This window comes from Triplophysa rosa, linkage group LG13, assembly GCF_024868665.1.
Source record: "Triplophysa rosa linkage group LG13, Trosa_1v2, whole genome shotgun sequence".
In the NCBI taxonomy this organism is placed as follows: Eukaryota; Metazoa; Chordata; class Actinopteri; order Cypriniformes; family Nemacheilidae; genus Triplophysa; species Triplophysa rosa.
In genome coordinates this window covers 22,800,011-22,815,865 of record NC_079902.1, presented here as the reverse complement: position 1 = coordinate 22,815,865, position 15,855 = coordinate 22,800,011, and the positions used below count along the sequence as shown (strand labels likewise).

Sequence of the window (15,855 nt, the reverse complement as noted above, 5' to 3'; positions counted from 1 at the left end):
ATCCAATCTCACCTGATCAAAAGAATCATCACTATTCAGTTTCTCTCTCTGCGCATGCGTAAGTGTCTGTGTTCCACTGGTGTCCAGACTAATGATGCTCTCACTGCAAGGTCTGACGTATTTCAGATCACTCTTTCTGGAGTCAGTGGTTCTGCAAACATCATAATTGTACACGTGCTGTAAAGTTCCTGTGCCCCCTACGTCTGCGTAAAGGGGCGGATAATATGGAATAACTGGAAGATTCGCTCCAGATTTGTAAAACATCCGCTCGCGTCTCCATCTGTAGCACTTGACTGACAGTATGGCGATGATAGACACGATAAAGAGAAACGAAACTACAGCCAGAGCCAAGACTAGATAAAAAGTCAGGTTGTCGTTGTATTCCTTGTCGTGCGTAAAGTCAGTGAACTCCGAGAGCACTTCAGGGAAGCTGTCCGCCAGCGCCACGTTAACATTGACTGTAGCTGAACGAGAGGGCTGTCCGTTGTCCTCCACTACAACAGCGAGTCTTTGTTTCACAGCATCTTTATCTGTCACCTGGCGCACAGTTCTTATTTCTCCATTCTGTAAGCCCACTTCAAACAGCGCCCTGTCTGTGGCTTTCTGCAGTTTATATGAGAGCCAGGCATTCTGTCCAGAGTCCACATCAACAGCGACCACTTTAGTGACCAGATAACCCACATCTGCCGAACGAGGCACTATTTCAGCCACCACAGAACCACCAGACTGAACCGGATACAGAACCTGAGGCGCGTTGTCATTCTGGTCCTGAATTATTATTTTCACGCTCACGTTGCTGCTCAGAGGAGGTGATCCTCCATCTTGCGCTTTTACGCGGATCCTAAATTCTTTTGTTTGCTCATAGTCGAAAGAACGTACCGCAATAATTTCTCCGCTCTCTGCATTTACTGATATATACGTTGAAGCAGAGATGCCATTCAGAAAAATATCCTCTAGAAAATATGAAATGCGCGCATTATTACCAGAGTCTTTGTCATGCGCTTTAACAGATAAAACTGAGACTCCGGGTGAATTATTTTCCATCACATATGCGGTGTAAGACTGACGCTGAAAAACAGGGGCGTTGTCATTGATATCAGAGATTTTTAGATTTAAAGTTTTATTAGTAGAGAAAGAGGGCGAGCCTTCATCAGTAGCAGTAATTGTTATATTATATTCAGATATTTTTTCACGGTCTAATAACTGATCTGTCGTGAGACTATAAAAATTTGTAGCGGATGACTTTATTTTGAAAGGTAAATGTGGAGCAATAGAACATTTAACCTGTCCGTTTCTTTCCGTATCTACGTCTTTTACATTCACCATCGCTATTACAGTGTCTGGTGACGCATCCTCAGGTATTGAATTAGAAAATGACATCAAGCTAATTACAGGAGCATTGTCGTTTACATCAGTCATTTCAACAAGCACTTTACACGTGTCTGTTAAACCACCTTTATCAGTAGCTTCTATGTCTAACTCGTGGTATTTGGATATTTCGAAATCTAAATTACCTTTAACTATGATCTCGCCGTTGGAAGGGTCGATATCGAAAATACTTGAAACACTGTGACTGCTCTGAGAAAAAGAATATTGAATGTCACCGTTTGTTCCCTCATCTGCGTCTGTGGCAGAAACGGTTATTATAAGAGAGCCCAGTGGAGTGTTTTCGGGCAGACTGACCCGATACACAGATTGTGTGAATGACGGGGCGTTGTCGTTTGCATCAAGAACAATAATATTAATCTTAATGGCACCAGATTTTGGAGGACTGCCTCCATCATATGCTGTCAAAATCAATTTGTGCTCACTTTGTTTCTCTCTGTCTAAAGGCGTTTGGAGAACCATCTCTATATATTTAGTTCCATCAGGTCGAGACAATGATTTCAATGTGAAATGATCGCTGGGATTTAGTTTATACGTCTGGAGTGAATTTGGACCTACATCCGGATCTTTAGCGCTTTCCAAAGAGTATCGAGCTCCAGGAATGGCCGATTCGCTTATCTGAAAATGAATCTCTTTCTTTGTGAATAGAGGCGAATTATCATTGATATCTAATATTTCTACATCGATTCTATGCAGCTCCATGGGGTTGTCCAAAATAATTTGAAAATGTAAGGAGCATGGAGATTTGTGTCCGCACAGCTCCTCTCTATCTATCCTCTCTTTCACTATCAGAGTTCCTTTATCCACATTCAGACCGATGTACTCACGACTGTCCTCCGTAAAGATCCGCGCTCGACCAGACTTCAGTCTCTTAACATCCAAACCAAGATCCTGAACGATATTTCCTACCAGCGAACCTTTTGTCATCTCCTCTGGAATAGAATAACGGACCTGCCCGTGCGCAACGGCCATGACAAAGACGCACAGCACCAGATGCTGCATTAGCCATGATGCAATCCATGTCGAAGATGCGCGTCTTCGGGAATTAAAAGAACAAAGACTAAACATTTTTCGAATAATCTATCACACTCCAGAAGTAAGGTTACAATCAGAAAAGTGGAAACCATAAAGCTTCGTCCAAAAATATAAGCACCGACTATCTCAAGCGTGCAGTAGTAGAAAGAGACCGTCTGAAATGAAAGGGATATTCTGCAGACTGTATAACGTCAGAAAACGAAGGAGGGTCTAAAACAACGTTAAAAACTAACCAACAGCGGCACTTAGAGCACCACAGGAAGATTACATAAAAATACTTTAAAGAACCATATCTAATAACAGCGCACTTTGTATCAACATACTTTTACCGAAATAATTAAAACATATGTAATTTTTATGACAAAAATAGGTCTCAATGCTTACATAACGGATGCGTTACAGCACATAATAAAAAAGGCAGCCAACAAGGACCCATCTTGAATCTCCTTTCATGATGTTTGAAGACAATCCAGGAAACACCTCATGAATTTGGTTTAAAAAATGTGCAGAGCTGTAATATAGAGAAAGTATTGCCAGTGTGAAGAAGCTCAAATTTAAATAGGATTTCTTTAACGTGTTTGGTCATTAAAAAAACCACATGCTCTAGTTCGTTGTACTGCATGTAAACACTTTGACTATAAATAATAAATACAGCATAAATTATGGCAACCTTATATAACCACTGCAACATCACATCGCGTAACAACATAAAAATTGTGTATTATTTAGAACTTATAGGCGAATTTGCCTTTAATCGATGCTATTGTTGCGTGAAACAACCTGTTTATTTTATTCTATCAAAATATTTCAGTTACCATCACACTTCAATTACTATCTTACTACCACTTGTTCTTTCAGTTGTCTGCTATCATTTCAAGCCCAATCCTAACACCCGAACGATACCTAAAAACTTGTAAATATTAAAAATAATTAGGCGAGACCTAAAGTTATTGTTTTAAAATACCCTAAATAAGTTCACGTGTACGTTAATATTTCAGTTACCTAAATGGCATATCTGTAGTGATAACTAATTTACTGAAATAGCACAATTTTAATTTCATGGAAAACAAATTGTTGAATTGATCAACCGTAAATGAATCCTTTTTTCTTTTAAAAACACAACACAATCTAAAAACAACAAACATTAAAAGCCACAGTAAAAAAGACAAACATCATAATCATCTTCAATCTCACCGGATCAAACGATTCGTCATTAAACATTTTCTCTCTCTGCGCATGTGTTGAGTGTCTGTGTTCCCGCTGGTTGTCCAGACTAATTGGATGCTCTCACTGCAAGGTCTGACGGTATTTCCAGATCACTCTATCTTTCTGAGAGTCAGTGGTTCTGCAGCAAACAATTAATTGTACACGTGCTGTAATGTTCCTGTGCCCCCTACGTCTGCGTAAAGGGGTGGATAATATGGAATGACTGGAAGATTCGCTCCAGATTTGTAAAACATCCTCTCGCGTCTCCATCTGTAGCACTTGACTGACAGTATGGCGATGATAGACACGATAAAGAGAAACGAAACTACAGCCAGAGCCAAGACTAGATAAAAAGTCAGGTTGTCGTTGTATTCCTTGTCGTGCGTAAAGTCAGTGAACTCCGAGAGCACTTCAGGGAAGCTGTCCGCCAGCGCCACGTTAACATTGACTGTAGCTGAACGAGAGGGCTGTCCGTTGTCCTCCACTACAACAGCGAGTCTTTGTTTCACAGCATCTTTATCTGTCACCTGGCGCACAGTTCTTATTTCTCCATTCTGTAAACCCACTTCAAACAGCGCCCTGTCTGTGGCTTTCTGCAGTTTATATGAGAGCCAGGCATTCTGTCCAGAGTCCACATCAACAGCGACCACTTTAGTGACCAGATAACCCACATCTGCCGAACGAGGCACTATTTCAGCCACCACAGAACCACCAGACTGGACCGGATACAGAACCTGAGGCGCGTTGTCATTCTGATCCTGAATTATTATTTTCACGCTCACGTTGCTGCTCAGAGAAGGGTTTCCACCGTCTTGCGCTTTTACGCGGATGTTAAATTCTTTTGTTTGCTCATAATCGAAAGAACGAACAGCGATAATTTCTCCGCTCTCTGCATTCACTGAAACATACGTCGAAGCAGAAACGCCATTCACAAGAATATCCTCTAGAAAATATGAAATGCGCGCATTATTACCAGAGTCTTTGTCATGCGCTTTAACAGATAAAACTGAGAATCCGGGTGAATTATTTTCCATCACATATGCGGTGTAAGACTGACGCTGAAAAACAGGGGCGTTGTCATTGACATCAGAGATTTTAAGATTTAAAGTTTTATTAGTAGAGAAAGAGGGCGAGCCTTCATCAGTAGCAGTAATTGTTATGTTATATTCAGATATTTTCTCACGATCTAAAAGCTCATCAGTAACCAACGTGTAGAAATTTGAGGCTGATTGTCTGATTCGGAAAGGCAAACTAGGATTTATTAAACATCTCACCTGTCCATTTTTCCCCGAATCTAAGTCTTTGACATTCAGCATCGCTATTACTGTCTCTGGGGCTGAATTTTCCGGTAGAGGGCTAGAGAACGAAATTAAATTAATTACAGGAGCATTATCATTTACATCTGTAATTTCCACCATCACTTTAGCAGTATCTGTTAAACCACCACGGTCTGTCGCTACCACATTCAATTCATATTTCTTGTTTTTTTCGAAGTCTAGAATACCAGTGACTATTATATCACCACTGGTTGGATCAATTGTAAAAATATCAATGACACTACTACTGCTTTCCGAGAATGAATACGTCACGTCTTTATTTGTTCCCTGATCTGCGTCAGTTGCACTAAGCTGTAAGACCACTGAACCCTTTGCTGCGTTCTCAGCGACAAGTGCGGTATATACAGACTGGGTAAATATAGGTGCGTTGTCATTTGCATCTAAAACTATAACATTAATCTTTAAAGTACCAGTTTTTGGGGGGGTTCCACCATCAAAGGCCGTTAAAATCAGATTATATTCCGCCTGTTTTTCTCTGTCTAATGGTCTTTGCAAGACCATTTCCACATATTTTGTACCGTCGATGTGAGACAATGTTTTAAGCATAAAATTGTCGTTTGGATTTAGTTTATACGTCTGGAGTGAATGTAAACCTACATCCGGATCTTTAGCGCTTTCCAAAGAGTATCGAGCTCCAGGAATGGCCAATTCGCTTATCTGAAAATGAATCTCTTTCTTTGTGAATAGAGGCGAATTATCATTGATATCTAATATTTCTACATCGATTCTGTGTAGCTCCATCGGGTTTTCTAGAATAATCTGAAAATGTAAGGAGCAGGGAGATACTTGCGCGCACAGCTCCTCTCTATCTATCCGCTCTTTCACTATCAGAGTTCCTTTATCCACATTCAGACCGATGTACTCACGACTGTCCTCCGTAAAGATCCGCGCTCGACCAGACTTCAGTCTCTTAACATCCAAACCAAGATCCTGAACGATATTTCCTACCAGCGAACCTTTTGTCATCTCCTCTGGAATAGAATAACGGACCTGCCCGTGCGCAACGGCCATGACAAAGACGCACAGCACCAGATGCTGCATTAGCCATGATGCAATCCATGTCGAAGATGCGCGTCTTCGGGAATTAAAAGAACAAAGACTAAACATTTTTCGAATAATCTATCACACTCCAGAAGTAAGGTTACAATCAGAAAAGTGGAAACCATAAAGCTTCGTCCAAAAATATAAGCACCGACTATCTCAAGCGTGCAGTAGTAGAAAGAGACCGTCTGAAATGAAAGGGATATTCTGCAGACTGTATAACGTCAGAAAACGAAGGAGGGTCTAAAACAACGTTAAAAACTAACCAACAGCGGCACTTAGAGCACCACAGGAAGATTACATAAAAATACTTTAAAGAACCATATCTAATAACAGCGCACTTTGTATCAACATACTTTTACCGAAATAATTAAAACATATGTAATTTTTATGACAAAAATAGGTCTCAATGCTTACATAACGGATGCGTTACAGCACATAATAAAAAAGGCAGCCAACAAGGACCCATCTTGAATCTCCTTTCATGATGTTTGAAGACAATCCAGGAAACACCTCATGAATTTGGTTTAAAAAATGTGCAGAGCTGTAATATAGAGAAAGTATTGCCAGTGTGAAGAAGCTCAAATTTAAATAGGATTTCTTTAACGTGTTTGGTCATTAAAAAAACCACATGCTCTAGTTCGTTGTACTGCATGTAAACACTTTGACTATAAATAATAAATACAGCATAAATTATGGCAACCTTATATAACCACTGCAACATCACATCGCGTAACAACATAAAAATTGTGTATTATTTAGTACTTATAGGCGAATTTGCCTTTAATCGATGCTATTGTTGCGTGAAACAACCTGTTTATTTTATTCTATCAAAATATTTCAGTTACCATCACACTTCAATTACTATCTTACTACCACTTGTTCTTTCAGTTGTCTGCTATCATTTCAAGCCCAATCCTAACACCACGATCCTAAAAACTTGTAAATTAAAAATAATTAGGCGACCTAAAGTTATTTGTTTTAAAATACCTAAAATAAGTTCAACGTGTACGAAATATTTCAGTTACCAAATGTCATCCTGTAGGATACTAATTTACGAAATATGCAACAATTTTAATTCATGGAAAACAAAACCGTTGTGAATTGATCAACCGTAAATGTATCCTTTTTTCTTTTAAAAAACACAACAAATCTAAAAAACAACAACATTAAAAGCACAGTAAAAAGACAAAACCATAATCACTCATTCAATCTCACCGGATCAAACGATTCGTCATTAACCATTTTCTCTCTCTGCGCATGTGTGAGTGTCTGTGTTCCGCTGGTGTCCAGACTAATGATGCTCTCACTGCAAGGTCTGACGTATTTCAGATCACTCTTTCTGGAGTCAGTGGTTCTGCAAACATCATAATTGTACACGTGCTGTAAAGTTCCTGTGCCCCCCACGTCTGCGTAAAGGGGCGGATAATACGGAATAACTGGAAGATTCGCTCCAGATTTGTAAAACATCCGCTCGCGTCTCCATCTGTAGCACTTGACTGACAGTATGGCGATGATAGACACGATAAAGAGAAACGAAACTACAGCCAGAGCCAAGACTAGATAAAAAGTCAGGTTGTCGTTGTATTCCTTGTCGTGCGTAAAGTCAGTGAACTCCGAGAGCACTTCAGGGAAGCTGTCCGCCAGCGCCACGTTAACATTGACTGTAGCTGAACGAGAGGGCTGTCCGTTGTCCTCCACTACAACAGCGAGTCTTTGTTTCACAGCATCTTTATCTGTCACCTGGCGCACAGTTCTTATTTCTCCATTCTGTAAGCCCACTTCAAACAGCGCCCTGTCTGTGGCTTTCTGCAGTTTATATGAGAGCCAGGCATTCTGTCCAGAGTCCACATCAACAGCGACCACTTTAGTGACCAGATAACCCACATCTGCCGAACGAGGCACTATTTCAGCCACCACAGAACCACCAGACTGGACCGGATACAGAACCTGAGGCGCGTTGTCATTCTGATCCTGAATTATTATTTTCACGCTCACGTTGCTGCTCAGAGAAGGGTTTCCACCGTCTTGCGCTTTTACGCGGATGTTAAATTCTTTTGTTTGCTCATAATCGAAAGAACGAACAGCGATAATTTCTCCGCTCTCTGCATTCACTGAAACATACGTCGAAGCAGAAACGCCATTCACAAGAATATCCTCTAGAAAATATGAAATGCGCGCATTATTACCAGAGTCTTTGTCATGCGCTTTAACAGATAAAACTGAGAATCCGGGTGAATTATTTTCCATCACATATGCGGTGTAAGACTGACGCTGAAAAACAGGGGCGTTGTCATTGACATCAGAGATTTTAAGATTTAAAGTTTTATTAGTAGAGAAAGAGGGCGAGCCTTCATCAGTAGCAGTAATTGTTATGTTATATTCAGATATTTTCTCACGATCTAAAAGCTCATCAGTAACCAACGTGTAGAAATTTGAGGCTGATTGTCTGATTCGGAAAGGCAAACTAGGATTTATTAAACATCTCACCTGTCCATTTTTCCCCGAATCTAAGTCTTTGACATTCAGCATCGCTATTACTGTCTCTGGGGCTGAATTTTCCGGTATAGGGCTAGAGAACGAAATTAAATTAATTACAGGAGCATTATCATTTACATCTGTAATTTCCACCATCACTTTAGCAGTATCTGTTAAACCACCACGGTCTGTCGCTACCACATTCAATTCATATTTCTTGTTTTTTTCGAAGTCTAGAATACCAGTGACTATTATATCACCACCGGTTGGATCAATTGTAAAAATATCAATGACACTACTACTGCTTTCCGAGAATGAATACGTCACGTCTTTATTTGTTCCCTGATCTGCGTCAGTTGCACTAACCTGTAAGACCACTGAACCTTTTGCTGCGTTCTCAGCGACAAGTGCGGTATATACAGACTGGGTAAATATAGGTGCGTTGTCATTTGCATCTAAAACTATAACATTAATCTTTAAAGTACCAGTTTTTGGGGGGGTTCCACCATCAAATGCCGTTAAAATCAGATTATATTCCGCCTGTTTTTCTCTGTCTAATGGTCTTTGCAAGACCATTTCCACATATTTTGTACCGTCGATGTGAGACAATGTTTTAAGCATAAAATTGTCGTTTGGATTTAGTTTATACGTCTGGAGTGAATGTAAACCTACATCCGGATCTTTAGCGCTTTCCAAAGAGTATCGAGCTCCAGGAATGGCCAATTCGCTTATCTGAAAATGAATCTCTTTCTTTGTGAATAGAGGCGAATTATCATTGATATCTAATATTTCTACATCGATTCTGTGTAGCTCCATCGGGTTTTCTAGAATAATCTGAAAATGTAAGGAGCAGGGAGATACTTGCGCGCACAGCTCCTCTCTATCTATCCGCTCTTTCACTATCAGAGTCCCTTTATCCACATTCAGACCGATGTACTCACGACTGTCCTCCGTAAAGATCCGCGCTCGGCCAGATTTCAGTCTCTTAACATCCAAACCAAGATCCTGAACGATATTTCCTACCAGCGAACCTTTTGTCATCTCCTCTGGAATAGAATAACGGACCTGCCCGTGCGCAACGGCCATGACAAAGACGCACAGCACCAGATGCTGCATTAGCCATGATGCAATCCGGGTCGAAGATGCTCGTCTTCGGGAATTAAAAGAACAAAGACTAAACATTTTTAAATAATCTTTCACACTCCAGAAGTAAGGTTAAAAACCAGAGAGGTGGAAACCATAAAGCGTCATCCGAAAATATAGGTAGAGAATGTTTTGAGCGCGCAGAACACTGACTGAAATGAAAGAGATATTCTGCAGACTGCATTACGTCAGACAATGAAGGAGGGTCTAAAACAGCATTAAAAACGGACCAACAGCGGCACTTATAGAGCACAACTGGAAGATTACATCAAAGTATATACTTTAAAGAACGACACCTAATAATAATAATAAACTTATCAATATTTTTTTGCTGAATCATCTTTAAAAAATATATATTTATGACAAAAATTGGGCTCAATGCTTGTATAACGGATGCGTTGTAGCGCAAAATAAAGGAAAATCAGCCATAATTACCCACTGAATCTCCATTTATGATGTTTGAAAACACCCCAGGTTTAAAAAAACAAATGTGCAGAGCAGTAATATAGAAAAATTATTGCCACTGTGAATAAACTCAAATGTATAGGAATTGTTTAACATGTTTGGCCATAACAAAACTCACATATAGACCTAGGCCTACTCTTATTAGTTATTTCAAAGTTTTAATGACGTTACTAATAGTTTAAATACTTTGTATGAAAAACAACAGTAACAGCATTAAGTTAACGTATCTAAACCTTTAACTATAGTACATCATATTTTCTGTCAACACTTGACTATAAATAATGCGATAAATCAGCATAAATCATGGCAACCTAATATAACCACTGCAATATCATTAAATAACATAAGCATTGTGTATTATTTAGAGCCTGTTTAATGTATAGAAGAATTTGCGTTTAATCGGTGCTATTGTTGCGTTAAACTGCCTGTTCATTTTAAACGCACTTTTATAAAACTATTTCAGCTTCCATGACACTTAATTTATTATTTTACTGCTGCTTGTTCTTTCAGTTGTCTGTTATTATTTCAAGCCTCATCCCAGCACAACCATGAACCTAAAACGTCTTCATTCCTTGAATGTTAAATTAAACATAAATAAATAAAGCGACCAAAAGTTATTTGTTATAAATTATTTGAAAAATATTTAAAGTAAGTTAAACGTCTGTGAAATATTTCAGTTACCAAATGTCATCCCGTAGGCTAGTTACTTAGGAAACGTCACAATTTTAAAGTATAATTCATAGAAGCCGTGCATGGTAAATTTAATTAATCGTATAAATTTTTTTTTACTTTTTAAAAACTACAACAAACCATAATAATAATAAAAAATAATAATTCAAAGCACACTAAAAAACAAAACCGTAATCACTCATCCGATCTCACCTGATCAAAGGTTTCGTCATTAACCATGTTCTCTCTCTGCGCATGCGTAAGTGTCTGTGTTCCACTGGTGTCCAGACTAATGATGCTCTCACTGCAAGGTCTGACGTATTTCAGATCACTCTTTCTGGAGTCAGTGGTTCTGCAAACATCATAATTGTACACGTGCTGTAAAGTTCCTGTGCCCCCCACGTCTGCGTAAAGGGGCGGATAATACGGAATAACTGGAAGATTCGCTCCAGATTTGTAAAACATCCGCTCGCGTCTCCATCTGTAGCACTTGACTGACAGTATGGCGATGATAGACACGATAAAGAGAAACGAAACTACAGCCAGAGCCAAGACTAGATAAAAAGTCAGGTTGTCGTTGTATTCTTTGTCGTGCGTAAAGTCAGTGAACTCCGAGAGCACTTCAGGGAAGCTGTCCGCCAGCGCCACGTTAACATTGACTGTAGCTGAACGAGAGGGCTGTCCGTTGTCCTCCACTACAACAGCGAGTCTTTGTTTCACAGCATCTTTATCTGTCACCTGGCGCACAGTTCTTATTTCTCCATTCTGTAAGCCCACTTCAAACAGCGCCCTGTCTGTGGCTTTCTGCAGTTTATATGAGAGCCAGGCATTCTGTCCAGAGTCCACATCAACAGCGACCACTTTAGTGACCAGATAACCCACATCTGCCGAACGAGACACTATTTCAGCCACCACAGAACCACCAGACTGGACCGGATACAGAACCTGAGGCGCGTTGTCATTCTGGTCCTGAATTATTATTTTAACACTCACGTTGTTACTCAGAGGAGGGTTTCCTCCGTCTTGCGCTTTTACGCGGATGCTAAATTCTTTTGTTTGCTCATAATCGAAAGAACGTACAGCAATAATTTCGCCGCTCTCAGCATTCACTGAAATATACGTTGAAGCAGAGATGCCATTCACAAGAATATCCTCTAGAAAATACGAAACGCGCGCATTATTACCATAATCTTTGTCATGCGCTTTAACAGACAAGACAGAGACTCCAGGTGAATTATTTTCCATTACATATGCCGTGTATGTCTGACGCTGAAAAACAGGGGCGTTATCATTGACATCAGAGATCTTAAGATTTAATGTTTTAATGGTAGAAAAAGACGGCGAACCCTCGTCAGTAGCTGTAATTGTTATATTATATTCAGGTGTTTTCTCACGATCTAAAAGACCATCGGTGATCAACGTGTAGATATTTTGAGAGGATGACTTTATTTTAAAAGGTATATTTGGGGCAATTAAGCATTTTACCTGGCCATTTTTTCCCGAATCTAAATCTTTTACATTCAGCATTACTATTACAGTTTCTGGTTGTGCGTCTTCAGGTATTGGGTTAGAAAATGAAATCACACTTACTACAGGAGCATTGTCGTTTACATCGGTAATGTCGATCACCACTTTACTGGAGTCAGTTAAACCACCTTTGTCTGACGCTTCAATGTTTAGCTCGAATTGCTTTGCTCTCTCGTAATCTAAATCCCCTTTAACGGTGATCTCCCCTGTATTTGTGTCAATATTAAATAAATCAAGGGCTTTTCCTGAACTACGTGAAAAAGAATATGTAATTTCACCATTTGCGCCCTGGTCCTTATCAGTGGCACTTACTTGGGCAACTAAAGCACCATTTGGTGCATTCTCAAGTAAAGCAACTCTGTAAACAGGCAGGCTGAAGACTGGGGCGTTATCGTTTGCATCTATGACCAAAACACTTATCCTAACGGTGCCACTGCGCTGAAGACTGCCGCCATCAAATGCTGTAAGAGTTAATTTGTGAACCTGCTGAGTCTCTCTATCTAAAGGTGCTTGAAGAACCATTTCAACGTATTTTGAGCCATCGTTTCGCGATAACACCTTCAAAACAAAATTATCTGTTGGAATTAACATATACGATTGAAGCGCGTTAGTGCCTGTGTCTGGATCTTGGGCGCTGTCTAATGAAAATCGAGCCCCGGGAACGGCTGATTCACTTATTTGAAAATCTATTTCTTTTCGAGCAAATATAGGAGCATGATCATTTATATCTAATATTTCTACATCGATTCTATGCAGCTCCATTGGGTTTTCTAGAATAATCTGAAAATGTAAGGAGCATGGAGTTATCTGTGCGCACAGCTCCTCTCTATCTATTCGCTCTTTCACTATCAGAGTTCCTTTATCCACATTCAGACCGATGTACTCACGACTGTCCTCCGTAAAGATCCGCGCTCGACCAGATTTCAGTCTCTTAACATCCAAACCAAGATCCTGAACGATATTTCCCACCAGCGAGCCCTTTGTCATTTCCTCTGGAATAGAATAACGGACCTGCCCGTGCGCAACGGCCATGACAAAGACGCACAGCACCAGATGCTGCATTAGCCATGATGCAATCCATGTCGAAGATGCGTCTCGTTGGGATTTAATAAAACAAAGACGAAACATATCGAAAATCTTCAATTTCAGTAAAGAACAAAGTCGTAACCCAAAAATGTTAAATAACACAAGTTTGTCCAGACGTTACAGGGAAGCGCTCGTATCTACCCACAGCAAGCAAATGTCTGAAATGAGAGATATTCTGCAGACTGTATGATGTCAGAAACTGGAGGAGGATTTAAAATAAGCATTTTAACCCCCCACACACTGACCAACAGCGGCACTTAGAGCATGAGAGAAATATTACAACAGAAATAATGGTATGATATAAATAAAAAAGTTAAAAACACCCGTGACTTATTATTGTTTTACGTAGCTAAATGTTAAATAGAAATACAATCTAAAATAAAAATATTTCTATTTAATATATTTCTATTTAATAAATTATTTTTAATAATATATTTAAAATAATAATAAAACATTTGACAAATATATAGAAAGTATAGAAAATCAATATAGGACCAATTAGTCGACGTCATGAGATAAAACACACAATACACATACATAACAACATAACCAACAAGACTAAATGTAAAGGTATACTAGACACAAAAAATATACGTTTTTACTTGGTCTCACCTGATCAAAATAATCATCATTATTCAGATCCTCTCTCTGCGCATGCGTTAGTGTCTGTGTTCCACTGGTGTCCAGACTAATTATGCTTTCAGTGCAAGGTCTGACGAATTTCAGATCACTCTTTCTGGAGTCAGTGGTTCTGCAAACATCATAATTGTAGACGTGCTGTAAAGTTCCTGTGCCCCCTACGTCTGCGTAAAGGGGCGGATAATACGGAATAACTGGAAGATTCGCTCCAGATTTGTAAAACATCCGTTCGCGTCTCCATCTGTAGCACTTGACTGACAGTATGGCGATGATAGACACGATAAAAAGAAACGAAACTACAGCCAGAGCCAAGACTAGATAAAAAGTCAGGTTGTCGTTGTATTCCTTGTCGTGCGTAAAGTCAGTGAACTCCGAGAGCACTTCAGGGAAGCTGTCCGCCAGCGCCACGTTAACATTGACTGTAGCTGAACGAGAGGGCTGTCCGTTGTCCTCCACTACAACAGCGAGTCTTTGTTTCACAGCATCTTTATCTGTCACCTGGCGCACAGTTCTTATTTCTCCATTCTGTAAACCCACTTCAAACAGCGCCCTGTCTGTGGCTTTCTGCAGTTTATATGAGAGCCAGGCATTCTGTCCAGAGTCCACATCAACAGCGACCACTTTAGTGACCAGATAACCCACATCTGCCGAACGAGGCACTATTTCAGCCACCACAGAACCACCAGACTGGACCGGATACAGAACCTGAGGCGCGTTGTCATTCTGATCCTGAATCTCTCTTTCTCGATCCAAAACGTTATCTGTCATTAGACTGTAAAACCCATAGGGCGAAGACTGAATAACGAAGGGAACATCTCCATTCAAGTGACAATTCACTTTTCCATTTTCATTTGAGTCTACGTCTTGTATGTTTAATATTGCGATAACAGTGCCAGATTTTGAATCCTCTGATATGTGAATTGATTTTGAAATTATATTAATAGACGGACTGTTGTCGTTTACATCAGTTATGTCAACAATGACCTTACATGAATCCGTATGACCACCGCCATCACGTGCGTGAACATCAATTTGGTAATACTTATTTTTTTCGTAGTCTATTCCTCCAATAAGTTTCACAACACCAAAATCAGGATCTATTTCAAAAGTCTTGGCTTCCTTGTCTGCTTTACTCGCAATAGAGAATGATATTCGACCGTTTAATCCCTGGTCTTTATCGGAAGCACTTACTGTTGTTAAAACCGTGCCTTTAGGGGAATTCTCCGCTATGCTGGTTTTGTACACGGATTGTGAGCAAACAGGGGCGTTATCATTAGCATCTAAAACAGTAATATGTATCTGCATTGTGCCAGACATCCGAGGCTCGCCTCCGTCGAAGGCTGTTAAAAGTAAAGATATATGGTCATGCTTTTCACGATCTAGAGGTTTTTCAAGAATCATTTCAACGGCTTTATTTGCATCAGGAAGATTTTGAAACTTTAAAGCAAAATTATCTGCAGGCTGGAGAGAATAACTGTGCAGACCATTTCGACCCACGTCACGGTCAACAGCTCTTTCTAAAATAAACCGGGCACCCGCTAAAGACATTTCGTTCATTTCAAATCTCATCTCATTCTCACTGAACATCGGTGCATTGTCATTTATGTCTGTTATCTCCAATGTAACGCGATACAATTGCATCGGATTTTCCAAAATAATCTGTAAATGTAGTGCGCAAGGCGTTGTGTGTCCGCATAGCGCCTCTCGGTCTATTCTCTCTTTGATAAGGAGGACGCCTCTGTCTTTATTCAGCTTGATGTATTCAGCGCTGTCTCCTGTATAAACACGAGCTTTACCAGATTTCAGTCTCTTTAAATCTAAACCCAAATCGTGTACTATGTTG

The 15,855-nt window shown here is 39.9% G+C and overlaps 2 protein-coding genes across 20 annotated transcripts in view; both read right to left on the bottom strand.

Moving 5' to 3' along the window:
* LOC130563561 (protocadherin gamma-A11-like) overlaps window positions 1–15,855 on the bottom strand; it is a 173,129-nt gene that overhangs the window by 32,398 nt on the left and 124,876 nt on the right. The window contains exon 1 of one of the 19 annotated variants that reach the window (XM_057349187.1): window positions 10,974–13,527. The exons of 16 other annotated variants lie outside the window; for them this stretch is intronic. In XM_057349187.1, the coding sequence (XP_057205170.1) occupies window positions 10,974–13,415 (2,442 nt within the window). In that variant the 5' untranslated portion in view covers window positions 13,416–13,527. Of the gene's footprint in view, window positions 1–12; window positions 3,066–7,223; window positions 9,876–10,973; window positions 13,528–15,855 lie in introns of those variants that run through there. 2 more of the 19 variants (XM_057349189.1, XM_057349188.1) reach the window with 2 other exon arrangements.
* Window positions 3,780–7,217, bottom strand: LOC130563576 (protocadherin gamma-A11-like). Its single transcript, XM_057349217.1, has one exon. The coding sequence runs from the start codon at window positions 6,069–6,071 to the stop codon at window positions 3,780–3,782; it is 2,292 nt and encodes a 763-aa protein (XP_057205200.1). The 5' UTR covers window positions 6,072–7,217.